The 18223-nt window shown below is 45.8% G+C and overlaps 1 protein-coding gene across 3 annotated transcripts; it reads right to left on the reverse strand.

Annotated features, from left to right (window-relative positions):
• Nucleotides 1–8019: 8019 nt before the first annotated feature.
• On the reverse strand, nucleotides 8020–15844 carry ENO2 (enolase 2). 3 transcript variants are annotated; one of them, XM_006037043.3, is made up of 11 exons: nucleotides 15720–15844; nucleotides 14233–14328; nucleotides 13544–13602; nucleotides 12105–12174; nucleotides 11716–11849; nucleotides 11310–11532; nucleotides 10384–10581; nucleotides 9990–10191; nucleotides 9636–9744; nucleotides 9388–9446; nucleotides 8020–9008 (listed from the first exon to the last, which is right to left on the reverse strand). In XM_006037043.3, exons 1-11 carry the CDS (start codon nucleotides 15802–15804, stop codon nucleotides 8939–8941), a joined length of 1305 nt encoding a protein of 434 aa, XP_006037105.1. In that variant the 5' UTR covers nucleotides 15805–15844; the 3' UTR covers nucleotides 8020–8938. The 3 variants fall into 3 exon arrangements, with proteins under 3 accessions (XP_006037105.1, XP_025049288.1, XP_025049287.1); XM_025193503.1 differs by lacking the exon at nucleotides 13544–13602 and having other exon boundaries at nucleotides 15720–15745; XM_025193502.1 differs by lacking the exons at nucleotides 12105–12174; nucleotides 13544–13602.
• Between the last annotated feature and the right edge of the window lie 2379 nt (nucleotides 15845–18223).

Raw genomic sequence — 18223 nt, forward strand, 5'->3', positions numbered from 1 at the left:
GAGCCGACAGAGCCCGTGGAGCACTTCCCCTGAGCCGGCAGAGCCTCACTCAGGGCAGGCAGTGGCTCCTCCCTGAGGTGAGGCAAGGCAGGGATAGAGGCTGGGGCTGGAGTCTGGTGCAGGCTCTGCTGGCTCTGGGGAAGTGCTCCACTCCCCAGCCCTGATGCCATGTGCCTCCTTGCTCCCTGAGGTGAAGCAGGGGAGTAGAGCAGTGTCCTGGAGCCAGCGGAGCCCACTCCAACCCCCAGCCCCTAATTTTAGTCCCAAATCAGTCCTCACACAGCGTTAATGCACTTTAACGCCTGCATGTATAGACACGAGCCTATTCCTGCTTACTGCACAGTAAATTTAAGCTGTTTTAAATGCAAAAGTAGACACACCCACTAAGTGGTTAAATAGACCAGAAGATAAAGTAGTAGCTTGTGTGCATTTGCATAGATGAGATACCCTAACTTTGCAAATTTTTCCTGTTATTTTTTGTGGAGAAGTGATAGCATCTTCATTGGGAAAACTGATTTTTTTTTTTTTTTTTTAACGAAAGAGAAAAGGATACCATGGGGAGGCATGGTAAAGGGGCTGAAGACCAGTAGGATTAGAGAGGGCTTCTCAACGGTGTTAATTCCAGGGAGGGGAAAACCTATGAGTTGCATTACAGAAGAGGTTGTGTTGTGGGAAAAAGGAAACTCTCAGCTAACACATTGGTGAGATTCACTGGCTAAGGGTGCTGCTACCTTTGCCACATGCCCCCATGAATTGTTGCTAGGCAGTTCTAGGAGGAATATTACATCAGACTTTACATTGATTTGAAGTAGACAGCATGGGGGTGAAACAGTCAACTGAACTACAAATGGTTGGATACCCTAGTGTAAACAAGACCTTGAACAGACTGTAACATGTGGCTAACAACACTAGCTCAATCTTTATGAAGAGTGTAGATATCCACAAAGAAAAGAACAGTGAGGAAGTGGAAAGCATTATTATCTGTATTGTTCCCGGATGGGTAACTGACTAATTTCATCTGATGCTCTGGCATTGGAGGGACTGTAGCCAGGGACTGTAGCCTATGTACACAAATTCATTGTTAACTTAATTGTGGGTGGAATATATGTCTTTTTACTTAGAAAACTGAATAAATCAGGGCTCATGGTCCCAATCATTTCACACAGAGGAAGAAATTGTCCAGGACTGGCTGCTTAGCCAAGATGATCCAAATATGGGAATTTGTTTTTTCTCTCATTTCTCCTAGAAAATCTACAACAAGAACAACAACAGTGATGATGATGATAAGCTCAGGAACAGGTCTTCACTAAGAGAATATTAAATTGTATAGATAAGTGTTCAGAAGTCAGGACATTGGAAAGTCAATATTTTTTTTAGTATTTTAACTCTATCTACTACTGCACCTTCATTTACTAAGCAGTCTCTAACCTCTCGATGACAGATGAGACCTGAAAGAATATTGTTTCCACTTAAACTTGGGGGAAAGCCCAAAACTCAAGGCCCAGGGGAGTGGTTCTGTTTGTATGAGAAATCAATTACAGTTATCCTCAGTGCAATCTGTTTATATAGAGAAAGATAGAGAGTCCTGTTTCCTTGCACAGCTAGAAGAACATACAGCACACAGGCAGATTCCTTGCTGACAAATCCTCAAGAAAGCCCATCCAGACCCAAGAAAAGACTGCCTCCCTGACTTTCCAGGCCATGCAGAACTGATTTCCTTGCTACCTCACTGCATCACACAGGTTGCATCTACAATACAGACAACTGCCTACATGGTATATTGCACGGAGGTGCAAAGAAGCATAAGTACTGATCAGCATAGCTACAGCAACAAAAGTAATGGTCAGTAGCCACAGTTATACCAGCAAAACTGCACTTTTACTGGTACAGCTTCTTTCACTTGTGGAAGGTGGTTTTACTATGCTGGTATGATGTACAGCTTTGCTGCTATAGCTTTACCCACACTACGAGTGCCTTGCTAGTATAGGATACCAGTATTCCCAAACTGGAAAAGTATTTCTAATGTAGATAGACAAGATTCTTTGGGTAAATCTGATATCTTTTATTAGACCAACTCAAATAGTTGGGAAAAATGTTCTTAGCAAGCTTTCAGGCACAAACACCTTATGTCAGGCTGAGGCAGCGTCTGCAAATGGGCTATGCTTTTCCTGGATGGAGTGGTAAAGTAGATGTGATTCACAGGTCCTATAGCCTGTCTTCTCTCACCAAGTAGTCTTGACAGTTAAGGTTCACAATCCCACCCTTAACAACCCTTGGCTAGTTATAGCCTCAGTTCACATTTTCAATGGACAGTAACTTCTGTCTTAACAATTCTTAATAGACAGTCCATTACAATGGAGTTTATTTCCTACAATCTTCAGTAGAGCCTGACTTTCAGAACCAAACCTACACACTTCTTGACATGAGGCTACCCAGCACCTCACAGAAGTCACCCACGCCCTGAAGTTTTGGCCCCCTTGCAATCTTCACAGTAGCAGAATGCCACTCCTATGTGTCCCTCAAAGTGTACAGGAACTCCTGCTGTGTTGAACATACTGCGGGATGATTTCTACTCCTGCAGACCCTTAAGGTTTGGGACAAGAACATAGCATGATATTGTAAAATGGTAGCCCTCTGTTATTAAACCTTCAGTGCATGCTCTATTGTTTGTTTGATTTTGATATATCTTCCTTCCATCCTTTCCACATTTACACACACACACACACACACACACACACACACACACACACAGAGACACACACAGAGACACACACACACGTGTTTATAATAACAATAATCCTCAGGATTTCAGAGTTCTAAAACTAAGTTGTCCCACTGAAATCTATAACTTATTCTGAAAATATCCTATAAACAGAGTGAGCAAATTTAAAGAATAAAAATAATTATAAGTGTTTCCTTTAGTCTAGAAAAAATATTATGAACTGTTCTGTGTTTCTCACTCCACAAATTAAATTAAATTAGGTCACAGGTTGTCAACTGGGGGGGTACATGAGAAGGCCCTAGGAGGTATGCATGGGTGGATGGGGACAGAGTGCCGCCACACACCATCCCACGCAGGTACAGCCTGCCCGGCCAGATGCAGAGGAAGGTTGCATGCCAGGCCCCTCTCCCCCATGTTTGGCTGCCAGGGGTACACTGCTCCACGTCCAGCCATTGGGGGTACACTGACCCAAAATGGTTGAAAACTCCTGAATTAGGTTACAGCATACAAAGGGAAACATTTTGATATTGGCTATGCAACAGTATTTTCAAGGATGAGAATAATAAGGCATTTAGGAAATTCCTTTAAATGAAAACTAGAAATGAATGTCTGTCAGATTATAAGTAGCAAGAGAAAAGAAAAATGCAAATGCAGGTTAAATTCTACAGTACTTTGCCTATGTTGGCCTCTTGTAGTGATTAAAACAAAGGCAGAGAGGCAGAATGCATTGTGCTCTCATTGACAAATCCTTTAATTATAAAAATAGAAATACTGAGTTGATATGTTGCTTGTATGTAGCATAAAATTCTTTCTTGCACCTTCACTACCACACTTGAGTGATGTATTACCTATTGATAGTGAATCTTCATAACCAGATTTTATTCACTATATATTCAGTGCTAGTATGGGAACATAACTATTGGTTTCCTGCTGTTATTACTTTGGCCAGCATGACTAATTCCCTTAGGGAGCGGCTACACAAGATGCTACAGCGCCGTAGCATCTGTTGGCAAAAACTGTGATGCCGCCACTAAGTCGCCGTAGCAATGTGCTCCATCAATATAGTGTGTTGCTATGGCAATGTAGCAGCCAAAAATAACTGTGCATGGTTGGCACAGCACAGTATGGGTTGTTACTGCACCATTTTTTAGTATTTCCAAAAAAAGTACTAAATGATGGCACCATAACAAAAGGTGCTGTATGGCCATGTGTAGACGCACCCTTAATGTAACAATTTGGTATTCTAGCCTCTCTTGGAGATTTCTTTTTGATCTCATTTACCTGGAAAATGAAAGAGTAATGGGGTATTACCCTACTTCCTTGCCTCCTCCCACTCCCCCCACAAAATTCCAAAATTAAAAAACTTTGTTTCAAAAGCCTATTAAGCTGCCAAGTCCAATTTACAAAATCCAAGCCCTTAAAAAGAAAGAAAATGTATAATTATGTGCATATATAATAAATGCATTATTCCTAACTAATGTAAAGAAATGCACACAATAAATCTCTTTAATTTGTCATTCCAAGGGACTCTATGAGTAATTATCCATACCTGACTAATAATCAGTAGCCATTTCTAACTTTTGTGAGATGTATTTTGAATACCAAATCAAAATATGGTGAAGGATAGTTTCTGACATTTATAACGAAGAAAAAATATTACAAAAATTCTGAGTGAAAATTGTATGCACTCTGGCTTGTACTCTGCATGATTATAGAGATAATGCCTAATCCACCATTTCTTATCGCAAAATTTCAAGTGCTCACTATATAAGAATTACCAGATTATGAGGGAGTAAAATAACCAGTCAAAGATTTTTGTCTTCCATATTTGCATGCATTCCTTACCATAATAGAAGATATGTAATTCTGCAAAATGGTTGATGTTCTATTTCTTGTTGAGCCAAGTAAAGAGTATCCAGTACTTTGTAAGCACCGGCTGGCTCAACAGCCCAGCACTTTTAATTTGATGAATTATCAGGAGTAAACTCATTATGATATAGTATGTATGCACACTTGGAAATAACTAATTTTTCTTTAACAGATGATGAATTAGCCAGTGTTTCATCCATGTCAGTGGGACTCTGGCAGCGATTCTGTGCACCAACTGTTAAGACCATAATGACAAGTTACCCCTGCAACTAATTAGCCAGATTTTCCTGCATTTCATCTTAAATCAACGTTTTCTCTCATTCAAATAATAACTGTTTACGTCGCTCATCTCAAAGCACTGGCACAATACAGATTCTTCTGAAATTATGTACATGTGCGTTAGTGATATGCTGATCCTATACCTCTATAGGTTGTCAAGTAAACATAGGTGTATCAGGTATCAAATGCCATATGCCTGCTATGTTAAACTATAGGTAGAACATCATGCTCCACACATAACATGCACATGCCTGTGCCCATGTACAGTATTTCATTCTTTTTGTCTCTTGCTACTCCAGTTCTCTCAAATTCATTTGCTGATTGACTCCACCCGCGACCTACAGCCCTGGTCTGACCTGCAAGCCTTCCCCCCCACCCCCACACACACCAGTATGCCTACCTTCTGGCAATTCACTTATCCTGCCATAGTCACTGCCAACTAGATCAAACCAAGGAATCCAGCAGTTCTGCTGTTTCTCATCTGCTGTGTGAGCTCTGTCCTCAGACACTGCTGCCCTCTAATGGACGGTCCATAGTCAAACAGCCTCTTCAATTTTCTTTCTCTACCTGCTGAAAGGATTGCTTTTTCTGAAGTGGAGGAGAGGAGCCAACGACAGGAAAATGGAGTTTTAAGCCAGGTGGTCACTGAACTACAGTTCCCAGAATGCTTCTTGTTATGCTCAAATGTAGCCTGGCAAACTATTCTCATATCTGAGTGGACATGATGTTCTCACTGCTGAGTTAGACCCTAAAGCTAGCATAGTGCCCAGGGCTAGCATAGGATAGTGTTAGCAGGGTACCATACTGCTTAGAATGGCATGAACAACGTAGTCACAATTTCCCCTTAGCACAGTGATTTTCAACCCAGGGCTGCATGGAGATATTTTCAAGGGTGCCACAGGGTGTCACACAATATTAGTACTGTTAGGTGTGTAAAGATGATTCACAAAATAACCCCAAGATTTAAAAAATGATTTAATAGTGTCAAAAACAGTCTGACCTAATGTGATCTTTCTGATTTCTTTGCAACAGAAGAATTACTCTATTTTTCTGTAGTCAAAGAACTAGTGAAAATTAAGAGCTGGTATATTCCTAGAGGTGCCTTGAATCTAAAAAGGCTGAGAATCACGGCCTTAGTATCATTTTTCCCCGCAAAGCCCTAACACAGTCATGATGGCATGGAGCACGCTGTGCTGCAGCCTGTCATCTCTGATATATTGGTCCTAACATCAAGTTTTAGATCTTGTTTCCATTATTGATCTCCTGGTACTTTCCCCAAAAGATGCAGTGTTAGTTTAGTATCTAGGTACAACTCGTGCTTCATGTTTCTGGCATTACAGGCCTATGGTCCTTAATTTCTTCTCCTCTTGCGCAATATTGCTGTTAAACAGCTGCAAGTGCCCCATTCCAGAGTTGGCTGCATCTAAGTGCTAGATATGTCTTCTCTAGCAAGTGCTTTAGGATTGTGATCTGTGATGGATGGAAGATGCTCTAGGAGCATCAAATAAGTTCACAGTTGGTGCGTTCACATGAGACACTGACTGCGCAGTAGCTGAAAAATACTGCACTGTAGGACATCAAAGCACAGGCAGTAGTATTAGGCTACTGCACAGTAGCATCATCTAAAAGATATTTTCCAGCACTACTGCAAGTATTTAGTACTTGCTGACCATTTCTAAATAGGCAGCAGACTGTGCAGTTATTACTACGCAGTTATTTAGTGCTTGATTATGCAAGTACTAAATGACTGCGCAGTAACTGGCATTATTGTACAGTAGCATTAGAAAAACCCATGTGGGGACGCTACTGTTCAGTAGCTCGTTACTATTGCACAGTAACATTATGTTATGGTTAGCGTCCCCCCAATGCTACTGCACAGTAGCAATGAGCTACTGCGCAGTAGCATCTTATATAGACACAGCTGTTAAGTACTAAATAAATGCGCAGTAACAACTGTGCAGTAGTATCTTGTATAGACATGCCCACTGACCCAAAACTACTTCCATCCACAGCAGGTCCCTAATGATACGAGTAGGAATTTGCAGAAAAATCAAGAGTAAATTATAGCATCTGTGTAGGATCTAAAATATTAGTTATCATTATTTGTTCAGTGTCACATCACTCAGAAATAGTATCTGCCATTTAGAATCCATTCTATTTGTTTCCTCTTATTTTGCCATTCTTTTTCTTTTCCATCTCACCTTTTTGCTTCCCTCCCTGCAGCAATGTCAAGCCTCCTCCACAAACTGCATTACCAGCCCTTTCACATATCTACCAAAAGATCAGCAGTGAGATAGCCAAGAGTCAACAGCCCCTTGTAATTAGTGGGAAATAAGGGAGTTTGTCTGTTTGTTTCAGATCACATTGGGAAAGTTAAGCTTCACAATCAGGAGGGAGAGAAACAGATCTTATTTAAAATGGAGAATCTTAAGAATATGCAGAAGCCACACACATACTCCAGGTGCACCATTTACTTGACCCTACAGGGCTAGGAAAATTGTTTCCTCTTTGGCAGGTGGGGGAATTCAGTCACCACCTTAATTCAGTCTGTGTTTCCTCCATTACGACAAATCATTACCTTCACTACAATATGTTTAAAGGAATGCCATCTTCTGGGAGCTAAACTTCGCCCATAGGGCAATTAGAGCCCAGGGTGTTTTTCTGCCATGTTGTTGTGTGCGGTCCTCTGTGAAACAATGCAATTGAAAGACTTCAGATGCATTTAGTGTCCTTCATCCCTAATTTGGCTTTGCTTTTTTATCTTGTCCATATACCTGTGGTCCCACTCCATCACCATGTAAACCAGTGCGAGGCCTACTCACAGCTCCCATGCCTCTTATGCTGACAGGTAACGTGATTGAAATCACTTGTGCATCATCTTCTCATGGAAGATAATTTGGATAGCACAGGACTGTGTGAGGAAATGTCTATCCTCTCCTCAGATATTCTGCAGCTATCTTCTTGCTGGGTATACACATACATAGCCCATGAGCTACAACTGCGAGAGGGTCTTTTAGGCAGGAGTCATGGGGAGTGAACTCCTCATTGCATCATTTCCCTCAAAACTGTTTGCTTGTTACTACTTTTGGCTGTCTGTTTTTCTTGAACTCCCCCACTTTCCCTGCAGTATGTTCCCATCTCCCAGGAAATAATGTGCAGAGAGAAATGTCAGGAACTCAGGTGTGAAATATATTTTAATTAAGTTTAGGGCCTTGTTTTTTTAGTCTCTGTTGCTCAGCTGAGGGTGACTGTCCAGAGGACAAAGCAGATGGTAGGGGTGGCAGAAGAAAGTGAAGAAAAAGATAGGGAAAGGAGACAGGGGGAGCAAGATCAGATGAAGCAGACTGAGGGCATGTGTTTGTTTCCAACATGTTTTTAACACCCCCACACACTACAACACTGACCCACAACAAACCATGGAGAGACTGACCCAGAGAGTCACAATATGCACACACCAACCTGTGCCACAGCAGAGCACCTCAGTGTTAAGTTGCCTAAGGATATAGCTCAATACAAACACAACATTCAGAGTCCAACAACTAAACACATGGGCTCCAACTCACTTCAGCAGACACACTTAGGGCAATAATAAGCTTGAAGGCCAGCAGAGATATATATACTGACACAAAGACCTACAGCCCCATGCACTGAATAGTCACTAAAACCACACATAGTCAGGCACCTAACTATGTAAATCCACACTAATCAGTGCACACATTCACCGTGCTCTTTGAGAGATGCCATAGACATGTTCATACAGCCTAATACACAAGCAGAATGACTCAAATAGATCTGCAGACAGATGAAAAAAACCCACACAAAATACAGAGTCTCAGACATGCCTACAATACCCCAAAGCAAGAGACAAAGGGAAAACTAATTTTTACCATTTGCTTGAGAGCTAGGGATACCTGAACTCACAGGGACTTAGGGAGACAGGAAACCAGATGGCTGAGTGGCAAAGGAGGAGAGAGAGACAGAGAGAAGGGGTTAAGGTGCAGGGAAGGTAGCTTCAGAGTCTGTGCATTGGGAATTAGCTGGGGATTTGCCGTGCACCATAGACAATGTTCAAAGAACACTTGGATTGCGAAAGTTGTGTCCAGCGAAGCGAGCTTCATCCCCCAGCTCTTCTTCAATCCTGCAGGGGAAAAAAGTTAATCAACTTCAGAGCCTCAGTGCAGGACAGTATTGAGGGAATATCCAGGGCATCAGGAGCAACTCTGACAGAGCAAATCATACAGGTGTTTGAAGTGAGATAGAGCAGGAAAACAGGCTGTGATGAATGTCAGGACTGGATTGGCAGAGGTATTGCATCTTTCAGCAGGGGAGAAGAGACATCTGAAGAGAGATCCCGTCTAGGATACTGCAGTCAGGTGGGACCCTGGTGGCACCAAGGACATTCCCATGCCCTACATCCTTAGTCCTGGGGTTATCTGCCTGTGCTGTCCAACTTTTCCACCCTGGTGAGGCTCAAAATACATCCCCTCTTCTGCATCCTTAGCCCTGGGCCCACTTACCTCATGAGCTGGTTGTATTTGGCCAGTCTCTCAGACCTGCAAGGGGCTCCTGTCTTTATCTGCAAAATATGACCACACAAAACTGTGAGACACCCTCATGGTACATTACCTCCCATGCACGGGACCCCAAGCCTGCCCTGGAAGACAGAGGGAATTCTCCCTCCATGTTAAATCAACTCTGATTTTCTCCTCCCATACTCCTCTCTAAGGCTGTCCAGGGCCTAGATTCTAGCTCATCTGACACTTACCTGTCCAGTGCACAGGCCCACCACCAGGTCAGCAATGAAGGTGTCTTCAGTCTCCCCAGATCGGTGACTCACCATCACTCCCCAGCCGTTCTCTTGAGCCAATTTGCAGCTAGAAAGAAACAATGAGGTTGAAGGATCTCTCTCCTACAGCCCCAACAAGCCTGGGAAGAAGCCCAGTCACTCCTCCCCTGCCCAAATATGGCTCCCAGGACTCCTACTGCCTGCTGACAAAGATGAAGACCTTGTCAACACCAAAGCTGCACCAATCTAACTAGCTGCTTTAGAAATCAGAGGGAGCCAGTGACAGCACTTCCTGCCCCTGTGCTGAGCATGGCTAGAGGGATGGGGACTCACGCTTGAATGGCCTCTGTGACTGATCCAATCTGGTTGACTTTGAGCAAGAGGCAGTTGCAGGCCTTTTCCTCAACAGCTCGTTCAATGCGTTTGGGGTTTGTCACTGTCAGGTCATCCCCCACAATCTGAATCCCCACGTTGGCCGTGAACTTGGTCCAGGCTGCCCAGTCATCCTGATCAAAGGGATCCTCAATGGAGACAACTGTAGAGACAGAGAAAGTTGGAACGTTACAGCTGCCTCCTTCCCAGCCCAACATTGCACGGTGATCCAAACCTCTAGGTGGCAAGCACTAAGGGTATCTCCACATTGCCACATGCAAGACCCCTGATCAAGCCCTGTACTGCACTGCACGGTACTGCATAATGCACACATACTCTAAGCATAGCAGCTCACCTGGGTAATCATGTACAAAGCTTTGGTAGAGGTCACCAAGCTCATCTGCAGAGATATAGCGGCTAGGGTCATCAGGGGATTTGAAATCCAAGTCATATTTGCCATCACGGTAGAACTCAGATGCTGCCACATCCATGCCAATAACAATCTTGTCAGTATAGCCAGCTTTGTCAATGGCTTCCTTGAGGAGTTCCAGAGCTGGAACAGCGACAGACACGGAGTGAACAAAACACTGCTAAACTGCTTAAATCAAACTCATCCAGAACTCCAGACACTCAACAGCAGTGAGATGCCTGAGAGGCAGGAGCTGCCAAGGAAGGACAAACACCAAAAAAGGACAGTCCCTCTCTAGACTGCTCTGCTGAGACCTTAGCTGGGGAATTAACAAAAAGACAAAAAGCAGGGAAACTGTGTCAGTTGGATCTAAATACGGAAAGGCCTCATATCCCACAGAAGGGCTGGCTCTGGTGAGATCCAACCTTGTAGGCTTTACTCAGCTCTGGGCTCCTCAATCCCAGAAAGTGATGGGCAGGCAAAAGCTCAGAGAAGAGAGAGAAAAATACTTCAGGGGTTGAAGGCATTAAGTTCTTGGGAGGAATTCAAAGACCTAATCCCACAGCTCAGAGCAGTGACAAGGGTGAAGGACATAACTGCCTGCAAGTTTATGAGGCCACTGAACACCAAAGAGAGGGGACTGTTTAGGAAAACAGTGAATTGGGCAGGATGTTACCAAGGAGAAGGTGCTCAGAAGGATAACCAAGAATGGTGAGGAGCTGTCTTTTCAGTGGAAGGACTCAGAACCCCGAAACTGGAGACACTAGGGATTAGGAGCCCTAGGAAATGGACACAGAGGGAGCAGTGATCCAGCCAAGGATGCATCTGTCCAATCTCTGCCCCTTTTGATCATTCTTTTTCATCTCTCTCACCTTCACTATTCTCTAGGATGTTGGGGGCAAAGCCACCCTCATCTCCCACATTGGTGGCATCCTTGCCATACTTCTCCTTGATGACACTCTTGAGGTTGTGGTAGACCTCGGCCCCAATCTGCATGGCATCCCGAAAGCTTTCTGCCCCTACAGGCAGGATCATAAACTCCTGCATGGCTAGCTTGTTCCCGGCGTGTGAGCCTCCATTGATCACATTGAAAGCCTGGATGAACACAGAAAGAAGCAGAGGTGAAATTGCCAATCCCTTTGCACTGCTCTGAAAGGCAGCTCTCAGTTCAGCTCCCACATTCCATCAATCCTGCATTCCCCAGCCTCACCATAGCCCCACAAACTTTAAATCTCTTTGCAAGTAGACTTGATAGCCAGAGCCCCAGAAGGTTCTTACAGGAACAGGCAAGATGAGGTCTGAATTCCCAGCCAGGTCAGCAATGTGTCGATATAGCGGGACTTCCTTCTCTGCAGCTCCTGCCTTGCACACAGCCAGGGACACCCCAAGGATGGCGTTGGCTCCAAACTTGGCTGCAAACATTTCAAAATCAGGAGTAAACTTCCCAAACTCCTTCACTCCTGCCCTACAGCCCCCCTTTCTATTCCAGCCCTGGGCTTCCCACACAGCTATGCCAGTGTCCCTCACGCCTGCCCTGCAGCCCCCCCTGCTATTCTATCCCTGTGTCTCCCACACAGCCCTGTCAGGACTCTCACTATTGCCCTGTAGCATCCCACCCCCTACTCCTGTGCTATTCTATTTCTAATACCAAAGGAAAACAGAATTACATTTGTTCTCTGTTCCATCCATCTCTATCATAAGGTTGTCTATCTTCTCTTGATCCACAACTGAGAGGCCCTGCAAGAAGAAACATTTCCTAAGACAGGATTGTGAGGAAGAGTCTTGAGAGAGCATGAGGGAGATCTAGATTGTGGGAGAATCTATATGCACATACCCCTAGAAATCTAATGTCATAGAGTGTGGACAGATGAAACAATTATACCATTTTAAAAGGGGGCAGGGGAAGAAGACTCACTGAAGTTCAGCTGAAACCACAGTTTGCCCTGAACAAAAAAGTTACTATAGCTTAGTTTTACTTATTACAGAATCAAACCAAACTAGAGATCAGATGGTATGTGCTTCCAAGTGGTGAGCCCTGCTCCCTTTAAAGTAGTGTAATTGTTTGTCCCTGTCCCCAGTGTGTGAAGCAGAGGTTGTGTGTGAAGTGCAGCATCTGCTACAGAGTACAGATGTACCAAAAACAAATGTACCAAATAGATGTACTAGCAAGCTTGGGTTCCCAATGCAGTCCACCGATGTAGGAGCAAGGAGCTTGGTCTGAACTAACCACCCACATATCTTTTAGTTCCCAGCACATTTTTTCAGCCTGCAGCAAGCTGAAAACTAGACAAGTTCTAGTAGCCAAGCTATCTAGCTTACAGGAAACACAGAAATGTCCTCATTACACTATACCCAGAGCAGTGTAGACATACCCAGAGTGTGTATGTGCGTGTCTCTAAGATCAGATGTCTCAGAGTGTAGGTAAGGGACCTGCTAGTGCAGCTCAGAGACTTCTTTTAACATCTGTGTCCCTAGAGGTGTACAAACAGGATTGTTGCCCTGACTCCCTAAGAAGGAGTATGTGTGTAACTTGTATAGTACTGGCTGTGTGGTGTGTAGCACATGGTTCAGTTCATGTTATGGCTCTATCCTAGGTTTTGGAGACTGGCTCTCTAGCAGTGCCATAAATGCACTGTTACTGCCTGATGAGACCACTGATCGTGTCTCAGGAAAGTCCAGTTCCTGCACAAACAGAATCAGTGGCCCATCACTCTGTGGATGCCATATGGAGAAGAGAGGTGACAAATGGGAGACGGCATGGAAGAATCGGAGGAAGGCATGTGCAGTATCTGGAAAGAACATTTGAAAAAGGGAGAGCACTTTAGAGTGAAATGGGGCCACTGGAAATCAGGTGGCAGAGTCTAGAGACTGGGTCAAGTGCACTGAACCTCTACCAAGCACCACCACTGCAGAAGAACCTTCATTATAATACACACACACACACACACACACACACACACAAAAAGGGCTTGTGATGGAGTGTGCCTGGGGTAAAGGGGAATATCAAGGTAGTAGTAAAGCTGGTGAAATGGAGAGAGACAGACAAAGATTAGAAGAAAACAAGAGCAAAATAAATTTTCAACAAAGAATAAAGGGAAATCCTTACAGAGCTCAGGAGAGCTGGAGCAATAGTGTTGTTGATATGATCCACGGCCTGCAGGACCCCTAGAGAAAGGAAGAGATGGAGAGAGACAGAGGCAGAGACAGAGTGAGAGAGACAAAGGCCACAGACAGATGAACATATACCCTGGTGTAATTTACAGTGGTTTTATATAGCTACCTAAATTACACTGGGATCAAGAATAGACAAAATGTGCAGCTACTCCAAATAGCTACCTTGGGGGTGGGACAGATGACACAATCTGGTGTAATTTACACCAGTAGAGTGTTTTAATCACAAAGCTTTCAGGATAATTCTCCACCAGATTGGAAAGAATTATCCAGGCTTGGTGTTTGTCTCATCTGTCCACTCTTTTTTACACCAGTGTAATGCCTGTTACCTCCATGGAAAACTTTCATCTGCTCAGGGTGAGAGAAAGAAAGAAAGAAAAAAGAAAGAAAGAGAGAGAGAGGGAGGGGAGGAGAGGGGAGGGAAGGGAGAGAAAGACTCAGGGCCTGATTTTCCACCCAGATTTGTGTTCCTGAAATTCCAGTGAGGTCAAGGGAATTAAACAGCATCAAGCAAGTACAGCTGATGGAAATCAGGTCCTGAGAGCCAGCTACCCACAGGCAACTTTGATATTAGGGAGTTGCCCGGAAGGTCCTCAGTGAGAGAAGGAGTGGGATACTCCCCACCTTTTCCTAGGAATCGTGATTTGTCATCGTCTCGTAGCTCCAGAGCTTCATAGATGCCAGTAGAAGCCCCGCTGGGAACTGCTGCTCGGAACATGCCTGGCAGAGCAAAACACACATGTAAAAGTGGAGGAAAGGATAAAGAAAAAAAAAAAAAAAAATCTTTTCAACGTCCATCCCCCGTTCTTGCATCTCTGTGAAAATGCCTCGCCTATCATTAATGAAAACTCATGGCTCCTAAGTCATTTGGGGAAGGACCAGATAACCCGAGGTCCCTTCCACCACTTATGACTTCATGATTACCCTATGTTATATGTGGGGAAATTAGAGCACAAGTAGGGGAACAACTTCACCCAAGGTTATATACTGAGATGAGTAGCAGAGCCACACAGAGAACCAAGGAGTCCTGAGTCCCAGCCCCTTGGGTGCCTTCAGGAGTTCCTACTCTTCATCAAACTAGAAACAAAGCATTGGAGTTCTCTTCTCCATCTCCTGCTCTAACACCTTGGACAAAGGAGCTTCAATGGTGGCTGCAGGCAATTTCTCCCATTTTGAAGTTACTTTGTCTTTCTGAATAAAGAAGGGAATGAAATATCCAATTCTAGAAGCAGGATCTGCTTAGGTCACCCATAATTCCTAGGCTGACACACACTCACCTGAATGCACACAGAGGCACTTAAGCAGCTACATACGTAAACACACATACACACACACACAGATTTGTTTTAATCTAGATTACAATCCTACAGGCATGCAGCAAAATGAGCATGCCTAGGAATGACGAAACACCTGCAAACTGAAAACATTTCCTATCAATAAGAATGTGAATGTGGGACACTGGTGTACAGAGCAACATTTGCATGGAGGTATGTACACGTGCGTTAACATGCACAAGGATGCATGCCCTTCATTGGAATATACACAAACAACCTGTCTCATATACACACACACACACAAGCAGTTTCACTTAGTGCACAATGCTGTACGGACTGCTAACATATCTCTGTGCTGCAGAGGACACATGCCTTCCCTAGTGAGCTCTCTCTCGCACAGCCAGACATAGACATGGGCCTTTCCTGTCAGAGCCAACAGAAATTCTCTCAGTCAAAACAAGATGCACAGTGGGTACCTTCTCTCTAGGTGCTGCAGTAATAGAGGGCAAGGTAACAGGCACGTATGCAGTCCCTAAACACACACTTGGATACATGCTGCCACAACTTCACACATTCACATCTAATGAGATTAAAATTTGGGGCCCCAATGTCTCTGGCATGGTATTTGAGGTAAATTCCCCAGCAGCGGTCAAAACCAAAATCCCCGGTATTGCAAGAGTGTGCCAAGCTGTTGAAGAGACTCAGCAGTGGGTGCCATTTTCTATGCAGGTCACCCACAGTTTCTCAGGTTTTTCCAGCTGGCTGCCACCAGGCTGAACTGGTTCCACTTCCTACAAGGCTACTCTGCCTGGACTCATTCACTCTTTTCCCACGTACCTTTCTGTGTGCACAAATCCACCTCAACAGTGGGGTTCCCGCGGGAATCCAAAATCTCCCTGGCATGGATCTTTTCGATGGACATGATGAATCCGGTCTTCTCTAGAAAAGAGTGGAAAGTGGCACTAGTGGAAAGAAAAGGAAGCCAAAAGATTCAAGCTGTGGTCTGCTCTGTGCCAAAGGCCTCCTAGTCTGCTAGAGACACTGAGCTTTGTTTTTAGTTTTCCATTCCCAGAGAGAGAAAGATGAGGGAACACAGAGAAGAGCCACAGAAACACTGCTCAAGTTGGAATTAGCTTCTCTCTCCTCAGAACCTATCTGGCTCAAGGAAAGACACAAGAACTGCTGGCAAAGACCCAAGAGGTGCAAATCCTCTGGGATTAAGGCAGCACTGTTCAACCCTTCCATCCCAAAGGACACCTAGGGTTTTGACCTGGTCTGCTCCCTTCACTTGCAGAAAGCGCAGAGAGCTCTCCCACCTAAGTGGGGAGCTAATTCCTGCTCTTCCACCTGCAGAGCACCTAGTCTTCAGTGAGGGAAGAGGGTGGCTGGAGCTGTGGGGCTGAGGCAGAGAACTAGGGCACTAGCTGGCGACTGGCTCTCAGCTTCTTTTCCCTCTCTGGGGCTGCCCTGAGGTTGCTGGAAGAAGGGGACCCATCCATCATTATCCCACAGCCTAGCAGTGAAGCTGGCATGAGAGCAGTCAGAGCTATTGTCCTCCCTTTACTGCAAGGCAGCCAAGCAGACAGTGGGTGAAGAAACATCAGCTGCTCAGAGCAAAGCTGCTGCTGGGGCTGCAGGGGAAGCAGTGGGAGACAGTGCACCCTCCCTCCTCTCAGTCACAAGGCTGAGTCAAACAGTCTGTAATAGCATGGTGTGGCTCAGGGAGCTTGCATCCACTATGACTTGGTTTACATTTTTGTCTTACAGTCTCCCTCAAGAGCCACAGTCCAATGGATGCCTCAAGGTCCGCAGGTTTGACACCACTGATTCAGGAGGCCTGACGAGGCTGTACCAAGGTGTTAAGGAATCATTCCCTAGTGCCACAGGGTCTAGGAACCCAAGAAGCCATCCCCCAAGGGAATCCCCACCCCCACAATGCCAGGAGCAAAAAGCCTTGAAGCCTGCAGCTCAGTTCAGCATTCAGATCTTTAATTCTAAAAATGAAACATGCAGGTGTGTGCAGATGAGAGGACTGTAGCTTCTTGCTCTGAAGGGCTGGAAGGGAGAGATTCGAAGACTCTACCACAGGAAGTCAGGTCTGGGTGCAGGGGGGATATGGAGGGGCAGAGCAGCTGTGAAAGATTCTCCTGCTGGAGCCAACTCTTTGGGTATCCACTGCGGTCTTGCCCTCCCCCATCCCAGAACTGAGGCCCACTTGTCTCCTCCGACTAACTCCCTTCTCTTCGTTACCAGGCATGTTGTCTAACAATAAGCCTGGGAATGGTACTCCTGGGAAGCAAGCAGGTGCGTTGGGGGGGGGAGGGGAAGTGGGCAAGTTAAAGCAAAATCTGCTATCTCACTCATGCAGGTTCAGTCTCCCCACCCCCCTCCACACTCTTCAGAGGAATAACCAGCTCTGAATGTTGATCCTAAACCAAACCCCAAGCCGAGACCAAGCAAAAGCAAATTCAAAGTTGGAGAGCCCTACAGAGGAACTGCTAGGGTAATGGGATGCAGTGAGGCAGGCAGAGGGACAGAAAGGAGCATACCAGAGACCATGGGTGTGCAGAGAAGGAAGGAGCAGGGAAAGCACCACTACAGCAGGGAGGGGGCAGAGGAGCAGACTGCAGAGGAGCCAGGGCTCTGTCTGCATCCCATGCCCTCGGGGTACAGAAGGCATAATTCAGGTTCAGGAAAAGCTTGGGAGTTGCAGGCTGTGAAACTGGGAATCTCTTGAGCCCACGCAGGGGACTCCGCAGCTTCCATCTGGGCTGTCATCCCGCATCAGCTGCCTCAGCAGCTGCTCCTCGCACAGGATTTCCTCATGCAATCTGTCAGACTCCACAGGAACTTCCACCATGGCTGAGCCCAAATGGGCTGTGTGGGAAAGGGGTGAGGAGGGGCAGGACCCCCCAGCACAAGCTCCTCTGCAGTGGGTCCTGGCGATGACACAGCAGCTAGACCCAATGCTGCCAGTCCAGCACCAGCAGCCTTGCCAGCCTCTGCTCCGGACTGCAGCGCTGGCTTGGCCCATGATCTTCAGCAGGCAGGGAGCAGGACTCCACCCATACTGCAGCCTCACCCCCACCCCGCCATGCCCTCCTCTCCCCTTCCCTTCCCCTGCCTCCCTCTCCAAGCGCGCCCTGCCGAAAGGAGGTCAGGGGCGGATAAGCCGGGATAAGGGATGGGGCAGAGGCACATCTGGGAGCCGGCTGACCGGTGGAGGCAGCTGGAGGGGGCACCCGCCCGAGGAGAGGTCGGGAGCGGGCAGTGCCGCAGTGCATGAGGTGGGACCCTGCGCCCTGCTGCCGGGAGCGCTCGGAGGCTGCGCCCGGGAAGGC

This window comes from Alligator sinensis, unplaced genomic scaffold (assembly GCF_000455745.1).
Source record: "Alligator sinensis unplaced genomic scaffold, ASM45574v1 scaffold1800_1, whole genome shotgun sequence".
Classification (NCBI taxonomy): Eukaryota; Metazoa; Chordata; order Crocodylia; family Alligatoridae; genus Alligator; species Alligator sinensis.

Excerpts from the sequence above, each read along its gene's own strand:
- ENO2 (XM_006037043.3), bottom strand. The coding sequence starts at position 15,804 with ATGTCCATCGAAAAGATCCATGCCAGGGAGATTTTGGATTCCCGCGGG. Across the intron at positions 14,329-15,719 it reads GGATTTGTGCACACAGAAAG|GCATGTTCCGAGCAGCAGTT; the intron begins GTACGTGGGAAA and ends TTGCTCTGCCAG. Across the intron at positions 11,533-11,715 it reads ACCTCATCTTGCCTGTTCCT|GCTTTCAATGTGATCAATGG; the intron begins GTAAGAACCTTC and ends GTGTTCATCCAG.